At 55.9% G+C, this 25,265-nt stretch overlaps 1 protein-coding gene across 1 annotated transcript in view; it reads left to right on the top strand.

The window, feature by feature from the left end:
* Positions 1 to 25,265, top strand: part of Dpp6 (dipeptidyl peptidase like 6) — a 618,489-nt gene that overhangs the window by 526,943 nt on the left and 66,281 nt on the right. The window contains exons 11-16 of the mRNA XM_076831376.2: positions 10,619 to 10,742; positions 12,063 to 12,101; positions 18,032 to 18,139; positions 20,680 to 20,771; positions 21,520 to 21,567; positions 22,762 to 22,880. Coding sequence (XP_076687491.2) covers positions 10,619 to 10,742; positions 12,063 to 12,101; positions 18,032 to 18,139; positions 20,680 to 20,771; positions 21,520 to 21,567; positions 22,762 to 22,880 — 530 coding nt within the window. The remainder of the gene's footprint in view (positions 1 to 10,618; positions 10,743 to 12,062; positions 12,102 to 18,031; positions 18,140 to 20,679; positions 20,772 to 21,519; positions 21,568 to 22,761; positions 22,881 to 25,265) is intronic.

Here is a 25,265-nt window from a genome sequence, read left to right as displayed (position 1 = left end):
GGGCTGACTTACCCCCATCCCTACCCCTGGCCATTGGAATGATCTCTTCCGTCTCCCCAGGACCTGATTCCCAAGTCAGAGAAGGGCTGCAGCACAGTGTCTTGAGCTGAGGACAGTCGATCCCCACTGACCCTCCCCTCCGCACGGCAGCTCCTGCCAGAGAGCCACCAACACCCTCTTGCCCCTCACTGGACTCGCTGCCTGTGGGCCATGCTCACAGTGGTCCCTAAACCTGGAAGAAGCAGGGGCCGTCCCTGGAGGTGCTCAAGGACAAGGGCCTGTCACGCTGCCTAATGTATCAGCTGCTAGAATGGCTTACGGACAGAGCCAGCCCCAGCCCAGCGCCCTGCTGGGTGGACACAGCAACTCAGCAAATCTGGATTTAGACAGGGAGAGACTTTAATTGAAAAGAAAGACCCTTGAAAAAGGAGAGCACTCCAACCTCAGAAACCTGCAACAGCTCAACGTTGAACTTCTAGAGGGAACCCGGGGCAAGCGGAGGGCAGAGGAGCCCTCAAGGGGGGCTGGACAAGCAGGGGATGGCCAGGGGAGCAGCTTGCCTAGTTTGAAGCAGACCTGGCAGAGGGTAGCTGGCAGCACCCGGGAGCACGTGGCAACCACAGAATACAGTTCCACTCGAGATCCACCATCAAAGACGCGTTTCGAAGTAGGAACAAGGACTGTCCCAGTGGCCAGTAGACAGGTGGACAGGGCAGGATGGGAATGCTGGAAGATGAGGCAGAACTAGAACCCAAGCCCGAGGGAGGTGGCTGAGAAGGGAGGGAGGAAGAAGCCACGTGCCAGCCTGGCCCTCAGCTGCAGAGAGACCCCCGAGTGGTCTTGACGCTGAGCCAGAGGCTGCAGGCCTGTGGGAGCCCAGAGTGGCCAAAAGAATCAGGACATTTCCTTGTCAGTGTGAGGCCTGGCCCTGTGTGGCCAGGGACAGAGAGCGGCTTCCTGGAGACGGCACCAGGCTGCATCCACAAGGTGCTCGCTGTCTTTGATCCGCCCGAGCCCAGGAGTCGCTCCTCAAAGCCCCCTGTAAAAGGAGGCCCCAGGTCCTTTGCTGCCTCCTGCCTTTCTGGTGGAGTCCCTCGGGGCTCAGCACTTTTCTCTGGTGTTTTAAGGGCCCAATACCCCTACTTCACGGGCTGCCATCTCTGCGACAGAGGCACTCCGATGAAAGGGAGAGCTGTGCCCAGGAGCTCGGTGGCTTCTGTGTGTCCGCTGATGCTCAGCAGGACAGAGGGCACACTCCATTCCTTCCCCACAGCATTTAACAAAGGCACCCTTACCAATAAGTGGGTGTGGGAGGGCCGGGCGCAGGGCCTGCGGCAGCTGGGTCTAACACCACCTCAGCTCTGGGGGGCAGGGGCAGAGCCAAGCGCAGCAAACCACAGTGGCCTGGGGCTGGTCGGTGGAAGGACCCTTGCTTCACTCTCCTGCCAGTGCTCCCGGGGCCAGAGCCTCCTGATGGCATTGGCACAGGCAAGCCTGGCCCCTGTCACACAGCTGGATGGGGACCTGCAGGGACACGTGGAAAATGCCCGACATATCCTCACATGACACCAGGTTTAACCAGGAAATGCCTCATCCATATTGCAGGACAGTGAGCAGGTCACGTGGGTGGGCCTGGTGGGAGATGAGGGGTGGGTGGTGGCTGGATGGAGGGATGGGTGGATGATGGATGGGTGAGGGTGGGTGGGCGGGTAGATGATGGCTATGTGGGTGGATAATGGATGGACAGGTGATGGCTATGTGGGTGGATAATGGACGGACAGGTGAGTGGAGGGTGGTGGATGAGGATGCCTGCGAGTGGTTATAGGTGACAGGTAGAGGGGGGATGGATGGATGGGTGGATGGATGGCAGACTGATGGGCATGAAAACAGAGACCTGGAGAAGGGACATGAGGAGACTCGCTCCCACCAATGGATCCTTTCTGGTTAGGCCCTAGAACTGCTGAATGAGGACCCAGGGTCCCTAAGATGTGTTCTCGCGACACTCCTCCCCTCCCTCCCCTGGCAGCCTACCCTGTGTTCTGGCCAGCCCCCGAGGCGGAAGGAAAGAAGCCTGGTCTGTTCCTGGCTGGTTCCTGGGTTGAAAGTGAAGCCACAGCATGTGCAGCAGCCACACTCGTCCTGAAGTCCTCCTTCCTCGGCTTCAGGGGTGCGCTCTGCCTGCAGTCGTTTGCACCAATGCTCCTCCACTGGAGGGCAGGCCCGGGCGGGGGCTGTGGGCTTTGGCATCCAGGGCACTGGGCTCCGTGTCTTTGCGGTTGCCTCTGCCGCCCTCTATTCAAGCTCATCCTTTTAAAAAAACTTTCTGTGGCGATGTTTCCCATCCCAGCTGATCCGAGGGACAGACGCTGCTTCAGGAAATGCCAGGTTGACTGCAGGCTCTTGGTGCCCCTAGGTAGTGGGTCGCTTCCTCCCTCGCCCTCTCTGGCCACACCACTGTCAGAACCTTCGCCAGCACTTGGAACGCCAAAAAGTGACATGGCACAGGAGTCCCTGTGAGAGCAGTGTTCTGTTAATATTTTACAACAAACAAATGGGCCAATAAAAAATTCATGGCCTCTGTGCACTCTGTGTGAAGGCGCCTGGCTGGGGTGCAGGGAGCTCTGCCACCTTCGCAGCCAAGCCGTGCTCCTGCAAGCGCCCCTCCCACGTGCTCCGTGCCGGGGCACACCCTTCTATTAGAGCAGCTCCCGGCGCTGACATAAATGGCCCACTCCCCTGTCTCCTTCCAAACCGGGAACTCCCCTGCAACCGTGTCTGCCCATCTCGCAGGGCTCAGGCAGAGCCTGTGGATGGCGCACTAAGCCCCAACTAAATGCTCTCTGAAGGAGGCAGTGCCTTCAGGAGCAGATCCAGGGCTTTAGAATAAAGACGGCCGTCGGTAGCACTGCTCCCAGGAACGCGGCCTTCTGTTAACATCTCAGTACTTTGTTCTCTTTCCCCCAAGTTCTATCAGGCTCTTTCTCGCTCCTTTCCCCAACTCTAGCTCTCCGTCTGGCCTGGCTCCTCTCCACAGCTGTGCCCAAGGCCGTCCTGCCCCGCCCCCAGGCAGGCGCCTTGGCCTTGGGCCTCGCACCACCTTCTTGCCCATCTGCAGCACACCTCCAGGTGCCTGTCCAGGAAGGGCCGTCGGAAGCAAACTCCCTGATTCTCAAATATAGAAGTGTCTCCCTTTTCTCACATTTGTTTAAAACTTCAGCTGTATGTAAAATGAGGGTTTCAAAGGGTCATCATCCCTCCAGGTCAGGGGTCGCGCTCCGCGGGCCCAGCGTTCAGTGCTGCTGTTGCGCCTGGTGCTGGTCCCACACTGGTCCCTGGTCTCCTTCCAAGAGCTTCTGGATCTTGGAACAAAGATCCAAGTGAGTTCTGCCTTCCTTCTCGCCTCTTGTACCCAAGACTTGGGACACCCCTGTCTCCTCTGCATCTCCTGCACACGGCGTTCTTCCTGTGCTGCAGGTCCCAGGCCACCTCCCGGGCCTCCGCTCACAGTGTGTCAACCCCTCCCCCAGCAGAGCACCCTGTGGCTCTGGTCCCAATGTCTGGAGGAAGGTCCTGGGGTCTGTGGCTTCCTGCTGTCCTCTGTCCTTGTGTGTGTCACTCCTTCCCTGTGCCCGCCCCTAAGTCTCTGGAGTGAGAAGAAATACATGGGTGTGAGCTATCCACAGCCCCAGTCAGTCCCCAGCTGCTCTGCAGGACCTGCTTCTCATCTCAAGGTGACCGCGGGGGCTGGGAATGTGGCTCAAGTGGTAGCGCGCTCGCCTGGCATGCGTGCGGCCCGGGTTCGATTCTCAGCACCACGTACAAAGATGTTGTGTCCGCCGATAACTAAAAAAAAATAAATATTAAAAAAAAAATTCAAAAAAAAAAAAAAAAAAAAGGTGACCGCGGTACAGAGTGGAATGACCTCAGGTAACGGCTGTGGGCAGGCGGCAAGTTTTGCCTTGCGACTGTCTTCCTTGGGCCATTCTCTGCTTCTTCCACTTAAGCCACTTCTTGGGCCCTGTTGGCGGCCAGAATCTTCGTTTCCCCAGGACTCGGAATGACATCTTTTTAAAGTATTAAATTCATTCTCATGTAAACCATTGTGTTATAAGGCTGCCCAGAACTTTGGAGGGATGGATGGGACTGTGGGGGACCATGGTGCACCTGGGGAGCACACCTGGGCAGCTGGGGCCTGGCTTCTCTGTGCTGCCCTGAGAGAGCCCCAGCACTACAGTCAGTGGCACCGTGATTTCCCACGATGCCTTCTCGTCTCTGTGGCCATAATAACACAGGTTGGTAGAGGCCGCCTTGGACTTGCTAGCCAGCCCCACTGCACGCTAGAAGGCTGATGTGGCCATGCCGTGTAAGCCAGCCCAGCCTCGAGGTCACAGCCAACGCCTTTTCTTCTGTCTGTGACTGTTAGTGCCCACAGCTTTGAAACGGAGCCGAACACAGTGTGCAGTGGGCAGCGGGGAGCCCCTCTCTGCCGGGCCTTCCACGGGGACAGCCTTCATGGCTCAGGGTCACTTTGGTTCTCCTTTCTGTTAGCAGGTACCGCCGTTGCCAAAGCTCCGTCCCTGTCCCCGGTGCTGATCCCATAACAAGGACACAGATTTGAGAAAAAGGACAAGGAAGGTCTATTTTTTACTAGCAAAGGAGAAGCACAGGGCACTCCTTTCCTGGAGCTTGGGATTCTGCCCAGGGAGAGCAGGGGGCTTTTAAAGAGTGACTCAAAGGCTGGTCGTGTTCTCGGTTGCAGTGGTGATCCACTTGTTAATTTGGGAGAGAGTCATTTCTGAGACCCTCTGGTGCCATCCAAGTTGAATCACTTCCTTCCTGTGGTGGGTGTGTGCTCAGGGACAGGTGACTCCCTGGGATGGGGAGGAAGGTGACCCTGTGTCCCCTGAGATTAGAGAGGGGGAGAGATTAGGGAGGAGCAGGGGGAGAGGAAGAGAAAAAACATCTCCTTTCAAAAATAAGTCACGGTGGCAGAGCAGCCAGGGCCACCTTCAGAGCACCACGTGGGCCCTGTCCACTGCTGCAAACCTCACACAGCAGGAGCAGGCCCTCCATCCAGGGTCACCCTGGGGAGGCATGAGCCTGCCGCACCGCCCAGGTGCCCCGGCCTCCTCTGAAGGCCTGGGGGTGAAGCTTCTTTGTGGCAACTGCACTTGGTTTTCTTTAAAAATAACCAGAATTCGCGCTGCGGTTGAGGCTCAGTGATAGAGCACTTGCCAGCATGTGTGAGGCACGGGGCTCAATTCTCAGCACCACATATGAATAAATAAAGAAAAACAAAGTTCCTCAATCACTAAAAAAAAAATTAAAAAAAAAATTTTAAATGACCAGAGCTCACTTGGCACTGACTCTGATGGCAGAATGCAGTTCTTAGGGTCAGGAAATGATGGGGCATCTCTGCGCACTGATGAGATCAATGTGAAGCCCCCAGGGCGAGGCAGGCGAAGGGTCCCAGGGCATTTGGACACCGCCCTGTGCTCACTGGGGGAGAGAGAGGGCTGACTGAAGAGCTTCCCTTTTAAAGAACTCTTACTGCATAATCCTTACAGAGTCTCTTGGTTTTTATCTTTCAGGGTTTTAAAATAGGTCTCATATTTCACCACCATAAAACTCTCTAAAGTGCCACAGTTTATCTTTAATTTCACATGAATGAAGAAAGTGAGCATTGGAGTCCCCTGGAAAGTTAGTTGTAGATGCAAAGCTTCCTCAGACCAGGAGAGGAGCTACCCCACCCAGCCAGGGGGTCACCACAACAGCCAGTCACCCCCAGCCAGGAGGTCACCACACCAGCCAGGTCACCCCCAGCCAGGAGGTCACCACACCAGCCAGGTCACCATCCAGGAGGTCACCACACCAGCCAGGTCACCATCCAGGAGGTCACCACACCAGCCAGGTCACCCCCATCCAGGAGGTCACCACACCAGCCAGGTCACCCCCAGCCAGGAGGTCACCACACCAGCCAGGTCACCCCCATCCAGGAGGTCACCACACCAGCCAGGTCACCATCCAGGAGGTCACCACACCAGCCAGGTCACCATCCAGGAGGTCACCACACCAGCCAGGTCACCATCCAGGAGGTCACCACACCAGTCAGGTCACCCCCAGCCAGGAGGTCACCACACCAGCCAGGTCACCCCCATCCAGGAGGTCACCACACCAGCCAGGTCACCCCCAGCCAGGAGGTCACCACACCAGCCAGGTCACCCCCAGCCAGGAGGTCACCACACCAGCCAGGTCACCCCCAGCCAGGAGGTCACCACACCAGCCAGGTCACCCCCATCCAGGAGGTCACCACACCAGCCAAGGTCACCCCCATCCAGGAGGTCACCACACCAGCCAAGGTCACCCCCATCCAGGAGGTCACCACACCAGTCAGGTCACCCCCAGCCAGGAGGTCACCACACCAGCCAGGTCACCCCCAGCCAGGAGGTCACCACACCAGCCAGGTCACCCCCAGCCAGGAGGTCACCACACCAGCCAAGGTCACCCCCATCCAGGAGGTCACCACACCAGCCAAGGTCACCCCCAGCCAGGAGGTCACCACACCAGCCAGGTCACCCCCAGCCAGGAGGTCACCACACCAGCCAGGTCACCCCCATCCAGGAGGTCACCACACCAGCCAAGGTCACCCCCATCCAGGAGGTCACCACACCAGCCAAGGTCACCCCCATCCAGGAGGTCGCCACACCAGTCAGGTCACCCCCAGCCAGGAGGTCACCACACCAGCCAGGTCACCATCCAGGAGGTCACCACACCAGCCAGGTCACCATCCAGGAGGTCACCACACCAGCCAGGTCACCATCCAGGAGGTCACCACACCAGCCAGGTCACCATCCAGGAGGTCACCACACCAGCCAGGTCACCATCCAGGAGGTCACCACACCAGCCAAGGTCACCCCCAGTCAGGAGGTCACCACACCAGCCAGGTCACCCCCATCCAGGAGGTCACCACACCAGCCAGGTCACCCCCAGCCAGGAGGTCACCACACCAGCCAAGGTCACCCCCAGCCAGGAGGTCACCACACCAGCCAGGTCACCCCCATCCAGGAGGTCACCACACCAGCCAGGTCACCCCCAGCCAGGAGGTCACCACACCAGCCAAGGTCACCCCCAGCCAGGAGGTCACCACACCAGCCAGGTCACCCCCAGCCAGGAGGTCACCACACCAGCCAAGGTCACCCCCAGCCAGGAGGTCACCACACCAGCCAGGTCACCCCCAGCCAGGAGGTCACCACACCAGCCAAGGTCACCCCCATCCAGGAGGTCACCACACCAGCCAGGTCACCATCCAGGAGGTCACCACACCAGCCAGGTCACCATCCAGGAGGTCACCACACCAGCCAGGTCACCATCCAGGAGGTCACCACACCAGCCAGGTCACCATCCAGGAGGTCACCACACCAGCCAAGGTCCCCCCATCCAGGAGGTCACCACACCAGCCAAGGTCACCCCCATCCAGGAGGTCACCACACCAGCCAAGGTCACCCCCAGCCAGGAGGTCACCACACCAGCCAGGTCACCATCCAGGAGGTCACCACACCAGCCAAGGTCACCCCCATCCAGGAGGTCACCACACCAGCCAAGGTCACCCCCATCCAGGAGGTCACCACACCAGCCAAGGTCACCCCCATCCAGGAGGTCACCACACCAGCCAAGGTCACCCCCATCCAGGAGGTCACCACACCAGCCAAGGTCACCCCCATCCAGGAGGTCACCCACCAGCCAGGTCACCATCCAGGAGGTCACCACACCAGCCAAGGTCACCCCCCATCCAGGAGGTCACCACACCAGCCAGGTCACCATCCAGGAGGTCACCACACCAGTCAGGTCACCATCCAGGAGGTCACCACACCAGCCAGGTCACCCCCATCCAGGAGGTCACCACACCAGCCAAGGTCACCCCCAGCCAGGAGGTCACCACACCAGCCAAGGTCACCCCCATCCAGGAGGTCACCACACCAGCCAAGGTCACCCCCATCCAGGAGGTCACCACACCAGCCAGGTCACCCCCAGCCAGGAGGTCACCACACCAGCCAGGTCACCATCCAGGAGGTCACCACACCAGCCAGGTCACCATCCAGGAGGTCACCACACCAGCCAGGTCACCATCCAGGAGGTCACCACACCAGCCAAGGTCACCCCCCATCCAGGAGGTCACCACACCAGCCAGGTCACCATCCAGGAGGTCACCACACCAGCCAGGTCACCATCCAGGAGGTCACCACACCAGCCAAGGTCACCCCCAGCCAGGAGGTCACCACACCAGGAGGTCACCACACCAGGAAGGCTCCCTGGGAACTGGGCAGGCTGGAGCCTCATTCTTAGTACAGTGACCCCCACCCCCACTCAGCTCCCTTCCTCCCAACTAGAGAGTGAAAACGGAAAGGATGTAGCACCCCATTCAGTAGTAGGTGTTTCACCACATTCAGAGGAAGCAATGGTGTGGCGGCCACTTCTGGAGGTGGCCTCTCCAGGGCGGTGTCCTCACCTTGCCCTGGCTCCATGCAGGAAGCTTGTGCTGCCTTAGGCGTTTGGTGACCGAGGACTTCAAGTGTGAGCCGGAGAACAGCTAGGTTGGCCGTGGAGTTGCTACCGCTGCCACAGGACCCGGCTGCAGCCCAAGCTCCCCAGGGGACATTCTTGATGACTTGTTCCAACAGTATTGCTAGGGATTTGGTTACCAAAAGGAGGTTTGCATCCACCCATGAATTTCAATTTATAATGTTTCATATGCAAAGTTAGGACATAGAAATTTGACAATAACACACAGGACTATTTGACCCCTACGAAGAAGACTTGTGCAGAACACCACCCTAAAAAACAGGAGGACATACAGGATGTTTCCAACAAATGGAAGCAAAACTAGCCTTGTCCCTACTCAGTATGAGGGTCTTGGGGAAAATCCGTCATCCTGGGGCTCTTCCTTTTCCTTCTTGATTTCATGCCCACGCAAAAGTGTGCTGGCAGAGTGAACACGGTGCCCGTGAGGCTTCACAGACAGCCTGGGTGCAGACTTCCTGGACAGGGAAGCAGCTCCCAGGCCATCAGTCACTCCTGTCCGTTGTTCCCAGAGCCCTTTAATCCCATGCAGACTGGAAGACCGGCTGTGATACTGCGAAAGATAGAACTTGTTCCATGTGAAGCAAGTCCCGAGCTCAGATCTTGAAATATTTTTAAGGATCAAAGTGAAGTAAAATGTTTATGCCTACAGATGTTCAGAGAGATAACACATTCCATCTTCATAAACGCTGCTCCAGCCCTAGGGCAGTGAAACTGCTGGGACCTTGGGAAATACGGCCCAAAGAGCACGTTGTCTTGTGGAGCAGAAGCCAGGGCAGAGGACAGAGGGAGGTCCCAGACCTGGTAAACACCCAGCCCGTTTACGGGGAGCAGGGCCTGCAGGCTGGGGAGCAGGTGGTGTGAACACAACTGGCTGCATCTTGAAAATCATGAATTGAGCCACGCATTGTGAACTATGCCCAAGTGCCAGGCTCTTTGTGCACGTATCTAGGGTGCTACTCACCACCATGTCTGCCTCAAATTCCCAGCACGAGCAGGTCCAGAGCCCCTCCTGGCCCCATGCCGGGGACCACCAGGGTCAGACTCCTTCTGCTTGGAGACTCCTCGTTGTCATGTACCCTTGATTTAGGGCATTATTGAAAACTGGGTTATTAGCAGGTAGATTTGGGCAATGCGAGGCATTCAGCGGTTTGATTTCCTGGTTGACGAGGGCTGGCTGTTTAGACCTGTTAGGATTACTATTCTGTGCAGTGAGGCCGCTCCCCTGCTTGTCTGGAGATGCACCACAGCTTGTAGTGATAAAAGGTCTTGTAAGACCACAAAGTAGTGGTTCTAAACAGTAGATCTCATTATAGATACATTGGTGTAGGTGATTGAACAGTGTTAGCTGGCTTCTAGAACATTCTTGGCATTCACCCGCAACTCCTTTTGGGCACTTAGTTTCCTGACATTTTCTTCTTCTTCAATGTAAGATTGGGGAGAGGGGTCACACTTTTTTGGAAAGCTCTGGGTGAAAGAGTGACCCAAAGCCCCAGTTTCCCTCCTACGTAACACTTAGGAGATCAAACCAAGTTCACCTGAAGCAAGAGCCAGCATCCCCAGTCCGACAGAGAGTGCCACTGGGTATTTTGACTTTAAGGAAGAGGAGGGCACAGCAGAGCCGTGGCAGCCCCCATTAGCTGGGAGCTGGGGTCTCCAGGAAGCCCCTCTCTGGCCCCTCTCTCCCCGCTGCCTGGTCCTTCTCCGCCCTGCCTCTCATCCCTCCCCACCACTGCCTCTGGAGTTGGGCATTTGCCTGTGGATGAACCCAGATCAGCAGTCCACCACGTCCACCAGGTGACCTCAGGGCTGGGACATCCCCACCTGGGTGGTGCAGGCAGTGGCTGTCTCAGAGTGCCTGGCAGCCCACATGATTCTGTGTCCTCCTGCATTCTTGACAAACCCTTTCTAGAACTGCAGTGGCCTCTGTCACCCATATATTATGGTCATGGACCCTGTCCCCAGGGCTGTGGTGTGACAGGCTCCTGGTCTCCGTGTGCTGCCACAAGGCTGCTCACTCTGTGCATTTCCGTGTTTGCAGGGAGTACTACATCACCATGGTGAAGTGGGCGACCAGCACCAAGGTGGCTGTGACCTGGCTGAACCGCGCACAGAACGTGTCCATCCTGACCCTGTGCGATGCCACCACCGGGGTGTGCACAAAGGTAGGCGGAGGCTCTGGAGGAGTTCACAGGTGGCCCCTGGCTGGGCTGCTCTGGTGCCACCTGGTGGGCTACTCTGGGACTGCAGCGAAAGCCCAGGATCCCTGCGACCTGGCCACCGGATCCCTCCTTGCAGCACCTGCAGACCCTGGTCTCTACCCAGCACCACTGAGTTGCGGAGGAGCCCAGCTTTCTAGCTGATGCTCCAGGAGGGGAAAGGACAGGCTCGGCTCGGGCGGGAGCCCCCGTGCAGCGTCTCTCTGCCTGGAGGGCCCTTTTCTGCTGCCGTCTCCTCCACTCAACCCAGAGCCAGGCTCCTCCCTCCCCAGTACATGCAGCCCCCGCAAGGTGTCCAAGAGCCTGGGTGACAGCATGTGGTAGAGTCAAGAAAGGCAGGCCGCCCCTCCAGGCTGGACACAGCAGCCAGAGGGCTGGTCAGCCGGGAGCGCAGGTCCCTGGCCTCAAGTTCTGAGCCCCACGAACACACTCAGCCAGGCCTCTCAGAAACTCTGGGAATGGAAAGTGACCTTAGGGCTGGGACATCCCCACCTGGGTGGTGCAGGCAGTGGCTGGGCTACCCCAGTGACTTGTTTCCAGTTGGTCAGGGATTTCCTTGCCTCTCATCTCATTTGGAGGTTCTGGTTTGTTCTGAGGGGCTCCTCCGGGAGCCGGAGGCTGGACACATCTCTGTGCCCAATCAGCATGTGGCAGCTACAGCGCTCCTCCCACCCAGAATCCCCAGGCAGAAAAGCAGCCACCAAGAACCCGTGGGCAGGCCTGTGCCAGCCCCTGGTGCCCTGGGATGGCATCAAGTGTGCCCAATAGCTTCACCCTGTGTTTGGGGCTTTACTTTTGTTGATGCATCTTTCTGTGCAATCCTGTGAGATCTTTTCTCATATTTTAACACTTTCAAAGGGTTTCAACCCACCAGGGTTGCTCCTTAGAGTGTCAGATTAGATTCTGAGTGTTCCCCTGTACACACCAGAACCCTAAAGCAGCGCAGCACCCGAGCTTTGCCTGTAAGTGGGCACACGCCTGGTCAGCAGTGACCACCAGAGGGACACACAGTTGGCCAGTGTGACACCAAGTGGAGTAAGTGCCACCGTCTTCCGCGAGATTCCTCACTGTCTCCAGGGACAGTGACTCTCTTCTTGTTCAAGGACACTTGTGTTTGGCGCTGAGCCACAGTAGGAGAGGGGGCGCCTCCTCTGCCGCGCTGCCCGCGCTCGCGAAGCCGCCGTGCAGAACAGATTGCTTTCTGCACTGCTGACCACGCAGCGCGAACAACACAAAACCTTCTCTAATGCTCTTATTTCCTTTCAGAAACACGAGGATGAAAGTGAAGCGTGGCTGCACAGACAGGTAACTGTCCCTGAGGAGTGCTCATCCTCCCCAGCCCTCTGCAGGCCCGAGTCTGTCCCTTCCCACGGCTCCTCCCGCCCAGTCACACGGGGCTCCCCAGCCAGGAGCACAGAAGTGTGCAAGGCCCCGGGTGGGTGGGCAGTGAGGCTCTTCCCCTTCTCCCTGGAAGCCCCCGGGGCAGGACTGCAGAAGCTGGGTTCCCTGGAGACAGTGGAAAATCGCTGCTCTTTGGGACAGTGTGTTGGAGAGACCGAGGTTCTCAAACGCGGTCCCTGGGTGAACCCAGAATGATGAGTCCATGAACACTGCCCTAAAGAGAAGGGCAGCCTGGTCAAGATTCCTGCTTATTCCTGGAGTGGTCTTGTTGATGTCTAACCCAAAGTGGACACCGTTGAGTCTCCCCAGGCCCCTCCTCACAGCCTTCAGGGGCTCTTTAACCTTGACTCAGATGAAGACAGGTCCATTGGAAGAGGCCGTGGGAGCCCGAGCCTAGAAAGACCAGGACTGGGGCGTGGTGCGCGTGCGAGCACACACACACACACACACACACACACACACACACACCAATCAAGAGAGATTGGGAGAAGCTGGGGTAAATCAGCCTGTGACAATACTTTAAAAATAAATAATAAACCTTCAGCACTACTGTGTCCATTTTCGTAGCAAAATACCTGAGCGAACCAGTATGTGAGGAGGAAAGGTCTATTTTGGCTCCTGGTTTCAGAGTTCACAGTCCCTGGTCGCTGGGCCCGCTGCTGGGCCTCAGGTGAGACGGTGCCACGTATCCAGGAGCTGGTGATGAGTAGAGCTGCAGGCCTCCTGGTGCCCGAGAAGCAGAGAGAGCTTGCTTTAGTGACGAAGGCCCTGCCCGCAAGCCCGTGGAGCCTGAATGCACCAATGGATCACCCCACTGCTGAGGTCAGAGCCTCGAGACCCAGTCACCCCAAAACCCACCTCCGAACACTGCTGCACCAGGGACTGGGCCTTCCACAGCGAGCTCAGGAGGGACATCAAGATCCAAACCGTAACAACTGGTGTTTTCTTTCTTCGGCTCTTTTTGTCTCATTCCAAGCTCTTGCTTTAGAAAGAACAGGTAGGAAAATTTTTAGATATGTTCTTTCTTCCTATCCCATTGTCTTAAAATTCTCAGGAATTATTGTGGAATAGTACAAACACGCTTCTCTATTGAAACAGCCTTCTACTTATGAAAAATAACTAAAGTTGGACAATAAAACTATCATCAGAGGCCCTCCAAGAACATTTTAGCGCTCAGACTGCTATGTGCTTCGTTAATTGTGGAGCTAGCGATCAGTCACAGATTCTGTTAATTATCACAGGGAGAGAGACCTCACAGATGGACATGGCTACTTTAAACACATCTTTTTTCTGATACGAAAGAGGAAAGGTTCAGTGGGATCACTTTCGTTTCCCTGTGACCAAATTTGGGTGCCAAGTCCAAGCCAAGAAGTTATCAAGAATGAGAGAAAGCTCAGGAACCCTAAGACTGAACAACTGGAAATTGTTGAATGCCACCTGGACCGAGCACCTGCTATCAAAAGTGATGTTTTCATGTTATCAGTTGAAATGTCAATTAGACTAGAACAAATCATTTTTAAATATCCATTATCTGTATTGTCATATGTTTAGTAAGTATTTATAAATCAATTATTAAAACCATCAGTGATAGTTTTCTTAAAAATAGAAAAAACAACCTTAAAATTTACATGAAGCCACAAAAGACCCTGAATTGTCAAAGCAATCCTGAGTGAAGGTAACAAGCTGGAGAGATCACACCGTCTGACTCCAAAACACACCTGGAAGCCGTAGTGGCAAAACGTGACCATCCTGACCAAACGGCAGGGTGGTGGTGGAACAGACTCTCCATCAGTGGAACAAACGGCGTGGGGGAGGGGAGGCAGGAGTGGGGAGAAGACCTACCTCCAAGGGCACTGCAGACTCAAACCTAAGACCTGAGGCCGCCAACCACTAGCAGAGAACGCGGGGAAGCTCCATGACCACTGGGCTGAGCGACAGTGTTTTGGATTCAAACCTAAGAGCCCAGGCCGTGAGAGCCACAGTAGAGAAATGGCAGGAGACCTCGTGGGGAAGAGCTGACAGGAGGAAAGCCTGCAGCCCCACACGCGGTTCAGCCCCACCACCCAAGGACCCCAGACAGCTCAGTAGGGAGAGACCAGGAAGCTCCGTCCAAAGATGGGCAAGTGATCCGAACAGACGTTCCTCAAAGGGAGACACAGAGATCGCCAACAGGCAGGTTGAAAAGGCTCAAAGTCACGGTCATCAGAGAAGTGCAAATTGAAATCTCAAGGAGCCGTGCCTCGGGTCTGGTGGAATGGCACTTGTCAGGAACCGGAGGACGGTGCTGGAGAGGGTGTGGAGGAAGGGAACAGGAGTGGAAGTTATCAAAGGCCTTAGGGAAGCAGCGTGGAGCCTTCTGGAACAACGAAAATGGACCTGCGTGTGATCCAGCAGTCCCATTCTGGGTGAGAGCCGAAGGGCATGGAGTAAAAACGCTGAAGAGACATCAGAGCTCCTGTGTTCATGGAGGCGTCATTGGCCGCAGGCAAGGGAAGGAGTCAGCCGTCCATCAAGGGACAAAGGAAAGGTGGGGATTTGGGGTGGTCTCCACCTTCCGGCTGTGACCGGGAAAGGAGCCAGACACAAACGCCCCCTGTGGTGTGATTCCACTCCCACAAAGTGTCCAGGGTCAGCAAGTTCCTTAACTCAGAAGACTGCGGGGGGAGTGGAGACTAACAGCAGTGGTCACCGGTGGAGGGCAGGAGAGGCTGATGGACGACAGGAGAGAGGCTCCCACTCCTGCTTCCCTGTCCATCTCCCAGAGTGCTCCTGGCCGACACCAGGGATTCGCTCCTGGATGGACAGCAGTGCCTGGTCCTCGGGGGCTGGGGACCGACCATCCATCTGTCCTCTGCTCCTCTTTTCCCCAGTGCTGCAGAGAGGCCTTGGATCACCAGCTGGACTTTTCTGGTTTTATTGGCTGCATTTCTCATGGACACCAGCCCAGGCACAGGGTGGACATCCTGAATGGGATTCAGAAACCAGGTCCTTCCCAGCCAAGCAACTCAACACTTGAAAGTTGCATAGATAAAAATAATCACTCTTTTGGTTTTAAAAGGTAAACTTTAAGGCATTTAGTAGCAGACAGCTAACATTATAATAAACAAATGCTTAAACTGTACAAGTAGCCTTTAGTTTAAAGCCTCACGTTCTGTTAGAGAAACATTCTCCCAGATGCTGTGCTGGGGCCACAGTAAGGGGAGAGGGGACATGTCTGGACATCCTAAGACCACGCATCTGTGTGGAGGCCATGGCTCCCTGGTGAGATCCAGATGCAAACAGCTTCTCATTGCCCCCTTCTTCCCTAAAGGAAAGAATTTGTACACCCTGCTTTTCAAAGATAATCTGTCCTGTTTCTGCATCCTGCAAGGTGCCGTGATGTCCTGGAGGGTGACTTAGGAACTAAGTCTGGACTTGCCGTCTACTGCCACCAAGCTGGTGGCTGCTTCTTCGGGCTCAGGGGCACATAGCAGAGGTCTGCAGGAACAATCAAGGGAGACCATGCTGAGGCCACACTCTCGAACATCATCTCCAGTGGGTCCCCGGAGCTTGCTCAGACAGTGTAGAGAGACGAGGTAGGAAGTCCTGCAGGCCTGAGACCGCCTGCCTGCCCAGAGGGACCAGTGTCCAGGTCCCTGTTGCAGCATCTCTGGGTGAACCACAGCAGCACTGCCAGCCCTCTCTGGGCCTCGTCTCCTGCACTTCTCAGAGTGCAGCAAAACCCACAGAGGGGAGCCAAAGAGAAGAGGCGAAGGCCTGTGTGGACGCCAGCAAGTTCCCTGGACTCCAAGAATACCCAGAGCAATGGCCAGTGCCCTCTGTCCACCCCCGAGGTCTCCACAGCCCAACACCTGAGCCTGTCATTCTGCTTGAAGTTAGTCTTGTGGGTCTGTTTCCTTAACCAGATTTAGAGTTTGTGTTTTCAAGATTTGGGCTGGGAGCTGGGACAAGACAAATATATGTGAATCGCGGAAAGAATTGGAGAAATGCTCCAAAGAGCCCAGAGAAGGTGTACCGCCGATCACAAGGACTCCTTCTTCATGGACCTGCTGTGAATGGAGTCCTGGGAGCCAGGAGCCATACCAGAGAGACTTCGAAGTTTCCCCCAGATCAAAGGAGAAGCAGAACCAGGACTGAAACCCAGACCCCGGTGAGGAAGCCCTGGGCTTTGCACCAGCCACATTCCCCACGCGGGAGCCGAGTCCGAGAGCAGCCCTTGGGGCAGGGGCCTTTGCTGGTGTACCACGGAGGGTTTCCATGGAGCCAGAAAGGTCGCGTCCCAATGCCGAGGCTTTCTCGTTATAAACACAATGCCTCTGGCCAGAATTAATTATACCACATTTAATCTCTGCCAAAAGTACAAACATTTCCCCCCAGAAAACGAGGAATACCGCCTTGTCCGTCCTGCTGTTGGCAAACAGAAGTCCATGGAGAAAGGCCAGTTAATGGCTGGTCTTTCCACTCCCTGTGCTTTTAAATACCCCACTTCCAGCTCTAAATAGAAAAATCAATATTTGCAGATTAAAGGTTTCATTTTATTGCAAATATTCATGAAGATTAAATGTCATTTTAATCACATGTTAGTTGATTTCTCTGGGCACATCCTATTTGCATGTGTTCATTCACTGCGGGGAAATGAGTTTCCCGTGCCAGCTGGGTGTGTTGACCATTTGTCCCCATCCCTGCACCAACATGGAGCTCCTGGAATCAGGAAATAGATAGGTAGCCAACTAATTGGTGTTCACGGATGGAAACTCTCAACCGTGAGCCTCAGAGAGACGGAGATGCTGCTGTTGTGAAATCCCCTTTCACCCATCAAAGTGACAGCCACACTGCTGGGGTGGGCTGGGGCTGAGCGACTGGCAGCTCAGTGCTAGGGGGCCTGAGGACGGAGATGAAGTGACAGTACACCCCTCTGGTCCAGCCCAGGGGAGACCGGACGTGCTGGTTGTTTCCAGGAAAAAGTGACAGTCTTTCCAGGCTCACTTGTTGACACAGTTCTGCCTTGTGCTGAACTTCCCTGGAGAGGGGAGCCCTGGTGAGCCTTCCTCTAGCCTACATTTTGGAATATGTAGAATTTGTCCTGTTTTTTTTTTTTTTTTTTCCTTCTTCTTGATGGGCTATTCAGTATGTGGTGGATTTTTTTTCTTTCTATTTTTTTTTTTTTTTGATACCAGGATTGAACCCAGGGGTGCTTAACCACTGAGCCCCAGCCCCAGCCCTTGTTTACATTTTATTTAGAGACAGGGACTCACTGAGTTTCTTAGGCCTTGCTAAGTTGCTGAGGCTGGCTTTGAACTGGCCGTCTTCCTGCCTCAGCCTCCTGAGCCCCTGGGATTGCAGACACGGGCCACCATGCCCTGCATGGGCTGGTTTTTATTAGGGAAAAGAATTAAAGGATTGAAAGGCAGAGGCAGGTTGTGATTGCCCAGAATCGGGCTCCTCCTGGTGTGTGAGAGAAGCCACGGCAGGAACTCCACAGTCCCCGGGGGTTTGCAGCGTGTGTTTGGGGGTTGCAGCACGGAGTGTTCCAGAGCTCAGTCTCTGCTCTCAGGTGAGCTGTCACGTGCACACGGCCGTCTCTTGGCCCATGCTTTAGAAACTAGGGCTGCCTTTTTATCTGCCTCTTAATTTCCCCGTGTGTCTCTTCTAGAAAACCCCCGTTTGGCTCAGGATCCCCAAGGAAAGGAGAGGCCCCACATGGCACTTGTTTTCCCAACTGCCTCTCTTTAGAGATCACCTAGAAAATGTACCTCAGGGTGCATCTTATCCCAGTCCACCCTCTTCAAAATCAGCAGAGCTCTGTGTTGACTTGGTCTGTTCACTCTGTGCAGAATGAAGAGCCAGTGTTCTCCAAGGATGGCCGAAAGTTCTTCTTTGTCAGAGCGATCCCACAGGGCGGGCGAGGAAAGTTCTACCACATCACTGTGTCCTCATCCCAGGTAAATCCTGCATGTGCTGTCGGCACTCGCTTCTCGTGGCCAAACTCACATGTCCCTCCAAGGGCCGCGGGGGACCCGGGGCTGCTGACACTCAGGCTAGGCTCCCGAGGCGGGGGCAGAAGGCTGCACTTGTCCTGGGTAGAGGTTCTGAGCAGGGCAGGGGTGGAGCTTTGCTCTTTGCATTAATGCTCCCGGGCACAAGAGTGAGCGGATGACCCATCTGGCAATGGCAGAGGGGACCCTGTTCAAACACCTGACTCTGGGCTTCAGTGGTTGGGTAGGAGCTCCCCCGAGCAGTGACCTCAGAGATTAATAGACATGAATTTTGACTCCAAAGTGTGCATCCTGGCAAATACAGTCCCCTGCTCAGAGGTGACCCTAAGAGGCGCTGCCTCACGCAGAACCTTAGGAACTCTTCCCTGAAACTGGGGGTGCAGGAGTGGCATGTCCCTGGTCACAGACCGCGTCCTCTGTGTGTGGGTCCCATTTGGGGGGCCATCTAAAGTTACGTAGGGTCGGGGCAGGTAAATAGGAACTTAGGAAAAGCGTTAATAAGAAACATTCTGCAAATAGGAGCTTGTGAAATCAGTTTCAAAAGGAAACTCCAGAAAGGAGCACCGCACCTGAGACCCTGGGGTGCTGAGGGAGACGCCTCCTTGGGTACAAATCACGTCTACTGCAGGGGTCAGGTGCTGGCAGCTGGGCTTCAGACCACGGGGACATGGCAAACAAGGTCAAGAATTTTAGATGTGTTCCTTCCACCCTGGCCTCTGCGTTTGCTGGGGACTCTGGTGACATTCAGCAGGAAGAAGGTCTCCCCTCGCCCAGGTGCCCACGCCTTGCCTGCCCCTTTGCTTTGGAGCTCAGCATCCCTGGACCTCCCAGGGCCTTCCATCTCCCAGCTCCCATGTCTGTGGTCCTGGGGGTTGGCCCCAGGCCTGTCACCTGAGTGATCTCCACTGTGGCATCCACCTGTCAGGGTATCCGCCTCTCATGGCACCAGCAGCCCAAAACAGCTGCCCAGCTCACACCCAAGTCACCATGGAGACATCTCCTGCCACTCCCCCTGGTGACCCACTGTTGCCATGATGGTGCTGAGCACTGGAGGCACTGGGGTGGGGCACGTGGGATCATCAGCTGCTCAGCTCCACCCTGTCCTTGGCAAGGGCACAGAAATGACCAAGCCACGCTGCCACTCCTTCCCTTCAGTTTTTCTTTTTTTGACTTTTAAAAAATTTGTTCTAATTAGTTAACACGACAGCAGAACGCATTTTGATTCCTTGTACACAAATGGAGCACAGCTTTTCATTCTCGGGCTGTACACAATGTAGCGTCGCACCACGTGGTCAGTCAGTCACACGTGTACCTAGGAATGATGTCCACCTCATCCCCCCCCCCCCGTCTTCCCGCCTCCACGCGCGCTTCCCTTCCCTGCCTCCCCTTTGCCCAATCAATTTCTCCCCACAGCCCCCCATTATGGGTCAGCACCCATAATAGGGAGAACATTCGGTCTTTGGTTTTGGGGATTGGCTAACTTCACTTAGCATGATATTGTCCAACTCCATCCATTTACCTGCAAACGCCATGATTTTATTCTCTCTTAATGCTGAGCAATATTTCATTGTGTATATACCACAGTTTCTTTATCCACTCATCCACTGAAGGGCATCTAGGTTGGCTTCACAGTTTAGCTATTGTGAATTGAGCTGCTGTAAATCTTGATGTGGCTGTGCCCCTGTGATATGCTGTTTTTAAGTCCTTTGGGTATAAACCCAGGAGTGGAATAGCTGGGTCAAAGGGTGGTTCCATTTCAACTTTTCTGAGGACTCTCCATACTGCTTTCCATATTGGCTGCACCAATTTGCAGTCCCACCAGCAGTGTATGAGTGTGCCTTTCCCCACATCCTCGCCAACACTTACTATTGCTTGTATTCTTGATAATTGCCATTCTGCATGGAGTGAGATGAAATCTTAGAGTCCTTTTGATTTGCATCTCTTGAATTACTAGAGGAGTTTGTTTTATGGTGTTTTGTTGGTACTGGGGATTGAACCCAGGGTCAGTTAATCACTGAACCACATCCCCACCACTTTTTAAATTTTTTTATTTTGAGACAGGGCCTCACGAAGTTGCTGAGGCTGGCCTTGAACCTGCGTCCTCCTGCCTCAGCCTCCCAAGCCACTGGGTTACAGGCGTGCACCATGAGGCCTGGCTTCCTCCCTCCGTTGCCCATCTCCTTTCTCTTGCCCAATCTCATCCATTTCCGCACATTCCCCCTTTCCTCCCTCCACGGCCCTTGGAGGAAGAACCCTGCTCCTAGGTTCACAGATGTAAGAGACACAACATCAGCAGCACACAAACCTGCCTCTCCAGGAGATGCTGGTCGGAGGAACTGGGATGGCGGTACCCGGAGGGTGGGACGGGAAGGCCTCTTCCAGCCAGGCCTTGCGGAGACCAGCAGTGGCAGACAGGCATTGCCTTCCTCTGTGTGGCTCGAGCCTGGGGCCCAGCCCCTCTCTGCTGATGCCTGTCTGTGTTTCAGCCCAACAGCAGCAATGACAACATCCAGTCCATCACCTCCGGGGACTGGGACGTGACCAAGATCCTGTCCTACGATGAGAAGCGGAATAAGATGTGAGTGAGCGCGGCTGCTGGGCCCTCCCTGCTGGCGGGGGCTCTGCTATCTCTAGTCCCATCCTGTTGGTGGTGCAGGGAAAGGCACCAAGCCCCTTCTGTCCTAGACGGTGGCACTCACTCCAGCCTCCCCTGACAGGCGTCCTGCCTCTCCAGCCGACTTCCAAAGTGCAAGGCTCCCTGCCATGGTGACCTTTCACCACAGCCCTGCGGTGCTGCTGGCGGGGGCTACAGTCCTGGGCGTGGCCCAGGGTGTGCTGGCCCTGAGCCCAGGGCTCCACAGCATTATCTCCCTGACACAGTGACGGCCTGAGGGGCTCGCTGCTCTCCCACCTCCAAGAGGGAGGGGGCTGGGGAAGCCAAGGGATTTACTGCAGCCACCTGCTGGTGAGGAAGACCCAGGAGGCCCGGGCCCACACTTACCCCCGCTGCTCCCCTCCCTGCTCAAGCCGTGAAAGCTTGCAGGATCGCGGGTGAAACCTGGCAAGTTCCCTGGGCCACCTTGTAAAAGGTGTCCTCGGCCCTTGCCCCCTAGAGGGTCACAAGACATCCCCACATCCAAATCCGGGGCACCTCCCCGCACCCTCACCGGCTGCAGCAGGACCCTGCACTGAGGAGAAGGCAGTGCAGGAGACACCTCAGGCCCCAAGGCCCCACACTGGTGTGGCTCATCGCCCCCAGGTCGCGCGGGCTGTGTGAGGGCAGACGCCCTGCGGCACACTAACCTGTGCCCTTGCCCTCTTCACAGCTACTTCCTGAGCACGGAGGACCTGCCGCGGAGACGACAGCTCTACAGGTAGCCCAGGCTCCTCCTGCCTGCAGAACACCCCCTTCCACATGGGAGCAGGGAGGCAGGGAAGGAGTCTAGCTGCAAGGTCTGGAGAGACATGATGAGAAACACCCAGGCCTAGTCACTGTTCTCTTGGGAGGAAACTTGGGGCTCTGAAGTGAAACTGGCCCCAGGTGCCTCCTGCCAGGATGGCACAGGTGAAGAGGGACAGTCGGCACCCCTTGGGCACCTCCCAACCAGAAGGAGACCACAACAGGCTGCTGGGGAGGGCACCCCCCAGTGTAGACCAGAGGGCAGGAGCCACGGCCTGTGGCCCCTCTCTCTGTGCTGAGAGTCAAACGCTGGCAGAGGGTGGCAAGCACCCGCCATCCCAGGCTGCTTCTCTCCATAGACCCGACATCACCGCTCCTCTGCCGGGGTCACTGAAATCAGGCAGCTCCCAAATTCATAAATGGAGGGGAGGCAGCTGCCAGCGGCATCCAGTCAGGTGTGTGGTTGAAGCTGCCCTCTCTCTCCCCTGAAGTACCTCCACGCTTGCCCGGACAGGCTCCGTTCTGGAATCTGGGGTCAGAATGGACCCTGCCCAGGCGGTGTGCCGAGGAGCGCTTCCTCCAGGGAATCGGGAATCTCTGCATCTTTCCATTTTGGGATACGCGTTAGGCCTTCTGGACCTGAAGTCGTACTTGACCAGGGTGGGCCTGGGTGCTATCTTCAAATCGGTCCCCACTCACCTAGCTCCATTTGGTGGGCACCACCAAGGCCACCGTGTCACACCTTAGGGTGCTTTGGGCTTTGGAAACAGCCGGAGTTGGGTTTGGCTGGTGTCTACAGAGTTCCTGCTTCTCACACGCTGGTGTTTGGCTCTCAGAGGAACGGCTGATGTGTCAACATCTCTGCTGTCCCCACATGGCCAAATTGTCCACTCAGAGAGCAGCACATGCGGTTGTGGAGCACGGGTACTGGACCATGGCTGTCCTCACACCAAGCCACACAGAGCCATAGGTGACCAAGTACTCCCAGTCCCAGGAGCCAAGGTGTGGGCAAGACGTCGGGGGGGTGGTCTCCCAGGGCCCGGGCAGGGGACTGACAGGACAAGGCCCAGAAGGTCAGCAGCAGGGACCACAGCTGCCCTCGCAGGAGCCATCTGCCAGGTTGCAGCCGTGTGCCGGGCTCTGGTTCACGGCATCTCTGCTCTCACAGCGCCAACACGGTGGGCAACTTCAACAGGCAGTGTCTGTCCTGCGACCTGGTTGAGAACTGCACCTACTTCAGCGCCTCCTTCAGCCACAGCTCGGACTTCTTCCTGCTCAAGTGTGAAGGTGAGTGTGGCCCTGAGTCCAGGCCGGGGGTGCTGCGTCTGCAGGGCACAGCTGCAGGCAGGGGCCGTGGGGTAGGAGCACCACGTGTTACAGGACAGGGACGGGTCCTGCCGAGGGCCACGGTGCTCATGGTCTCATGACGGTCTCGGCTCCTCAGGGCAAAGCCAGCGCGTCCCACAGTTTACCTCCTGATGTCCAGGACAAGCCCCTGAGCTGGCTGCGGTCTCTTACATGTTGGTGAAACTGGGCCATCTCTAAAGATAGAAAACAATTTCAACGATGAACATTTGGGGCCTATGAAGGCTTGAGATTATACACAGAGTGTCAGAAACATGTATCCTATGACCCAACGTATTGCTAATCGATCCCGAAATTAATCGATCCCGAACATGCGAGTGCTTTACCACACCCGTCAGAGCACCAGATAGGCCACGTGCCCGGGAAGGTGCAGAGAAGTCTGCGCATCTGTTCTCACATCTGGTGCAGCTGAGAGGTGAACCCACAGAAGGCAAGAATAAAACACGCGGTCCTAGGAAAGGGGCTCTCAAAGAGGAGCGTGGTCCGCCGAGAGCACACCTGGGCGCCAACACGCCCGTAGGAGAGGCCTGGTGGAGGTGGGGCCAGTTCACGGGGAGCTCACTCGAGTTTCAGACGTCACAGTCAGGGTGCCGAGCAGCACCTGGACAGCCCGTTGGCAGAGGCACCCTGTGACTGCACCCCTTCTCACCAGGTCATTAGAACTCTGGGAAGCTGCCCATGCCCCTGCCCCCCAGCCCCACCCCACATCCGGCCAAGATGAGGGGCAGGTTCCAGGGGCTGGGATTCTGAAACGCATGACTCCCCCAGCCCCGGGGCCCTGAGCTAGCCGGGTCCTGGAGGAACAGAACCAACAGGGTACGTGTCCTGTGGGGCTGGCGTGCAGGATCCCAAGTTGGACAGTGCCACGTGACTGTCCGCAGTCTGGGGAGCTGGAGGGACCAGGAGCTGCTCAGTCAGGAAGCTGGACCTCAGCACAAGAGGGACCCGGACAGAGACTGAAGGTGTGGAGGTCCACCCTGAGGACCACTGGACAAGGGCCACGAGCGTGGGCGGCGGCGGCAGCAAGGGACGTACCTGCCCAGGAAGAACGCAGCTCGCCTTGGGGCAGGGTGTCCTCCTTTGCTTTCTGTTCCGCCTGGGCCCCGGCCTGGTGGACTGCCCACGTTCCAGGCAGGTCCTCCCCCTCAGTCTGCTGTCCCAATCATCTCTGGAAACACTCTAGAGACACACGCAGAAGTCTCTCAATCCCAGTGTCTCCTGGGTGTCCTTTAATCCAGTCCAGCTGACAGTCCCACTTAACCACCGCAGTCCCCTTTCCTGTGCCCCCTGGGAAGCAGACCTCGGAGCACCAACCAGGGGATGCTCTAGGAGGAATGAACTCGAGGTGTAGCTGACCCCTCATTTGTCAGACGGCAAGCCTGAGGCCAGAAGGTAAGAGGGGTCCCCGACTCCTGGTGAGTCGGTGACCCAGGGAGGACCTGGTCTGGGTCTCTCGGTCCCACAACATCATCTGCCTGAAATAGCAAATCGTGGCAACTCAGAGGGTCATAAGGCACAGAGACGGGAAACGTGACAGACTGGTCCCCTGGAGCCACAAGGCCAGGCTTCACTCCCAGCACTGAAGAAACAAACTGAAGTCTTCATTGATCTTAGAGTCATTGCCTCAGAATTTTCTGGACCATTTAGAAATCTATTTAAATATTTAACCTGTTGCTTTAACTTAAACATAAACGTAAACCAGCCCTCTTCTCTACAAAATCACTCTTTAAATTGTGTGTACATCTGTGTGTGTGTGAGTGTGTGTGTGTGAGAGTGTGTGTGAGAGAGTGTGTATATGAGTGTGTGAGAGTGTGTGTGTGAGTGTGTGTGACAGAGTGTGTGTGTATGTGTGTGAATGTGTGTGTGAGAGTGTGTGTGTGTATGTGTGTGTGAGTGTGTGAGTGTGTGTGTGTGTGAGTGTGTGTGTGTGAGTGTGTGAGTGTGTGTATGAATGTGTGAGTGTGTGAGTGTGTGTGAGTGTGTGTGTGAATGTGTGAGTGTGTGTGTGAGAGTGAGTGTGATTGTGAGTGTGTGTGAGTGTGATTGTGAGTGTGTGTGTGAGTGTGTGTATGAGTGTGTGTGTGTCATGGGGAATTGGACTCTGGGCCTCGTGCAGTCTTCACTCCTAGCTCCTAGTTAAGTAGAATTTATAGATCAATTTACTTTTTGGCTGAAGTAACTTGAGTGACCACATAATATAACCCCCCAAACTGAATGAAAACCCACTTTTAAAAGAGAGTTTCTAAAAAGGCATAAATTTACAGACGTACAAACAAAAGGAGGGGACACAGGCCAGCTCTGAGCAGC

Source organism: Callospermophilus lateralis, chromosome 1 (genome assembly GCF_048772815.1).
Source record: "Callospermophilus lateralis isolate mCalLat2 chromosome 1, mCalLat2.hap1, whole genome shotgun sequence".
Classification (NCBI taxonomy): domain Eukaryota; kingdom Metazoa; phylum Chordata; class Mammalia; order Rodentia; family Sciuridae; genus Callospermophilus; species Callospermophilus lateralis.
This window is presented reverse-complemented; position numbering and strand designations above follow the sequence as displayed.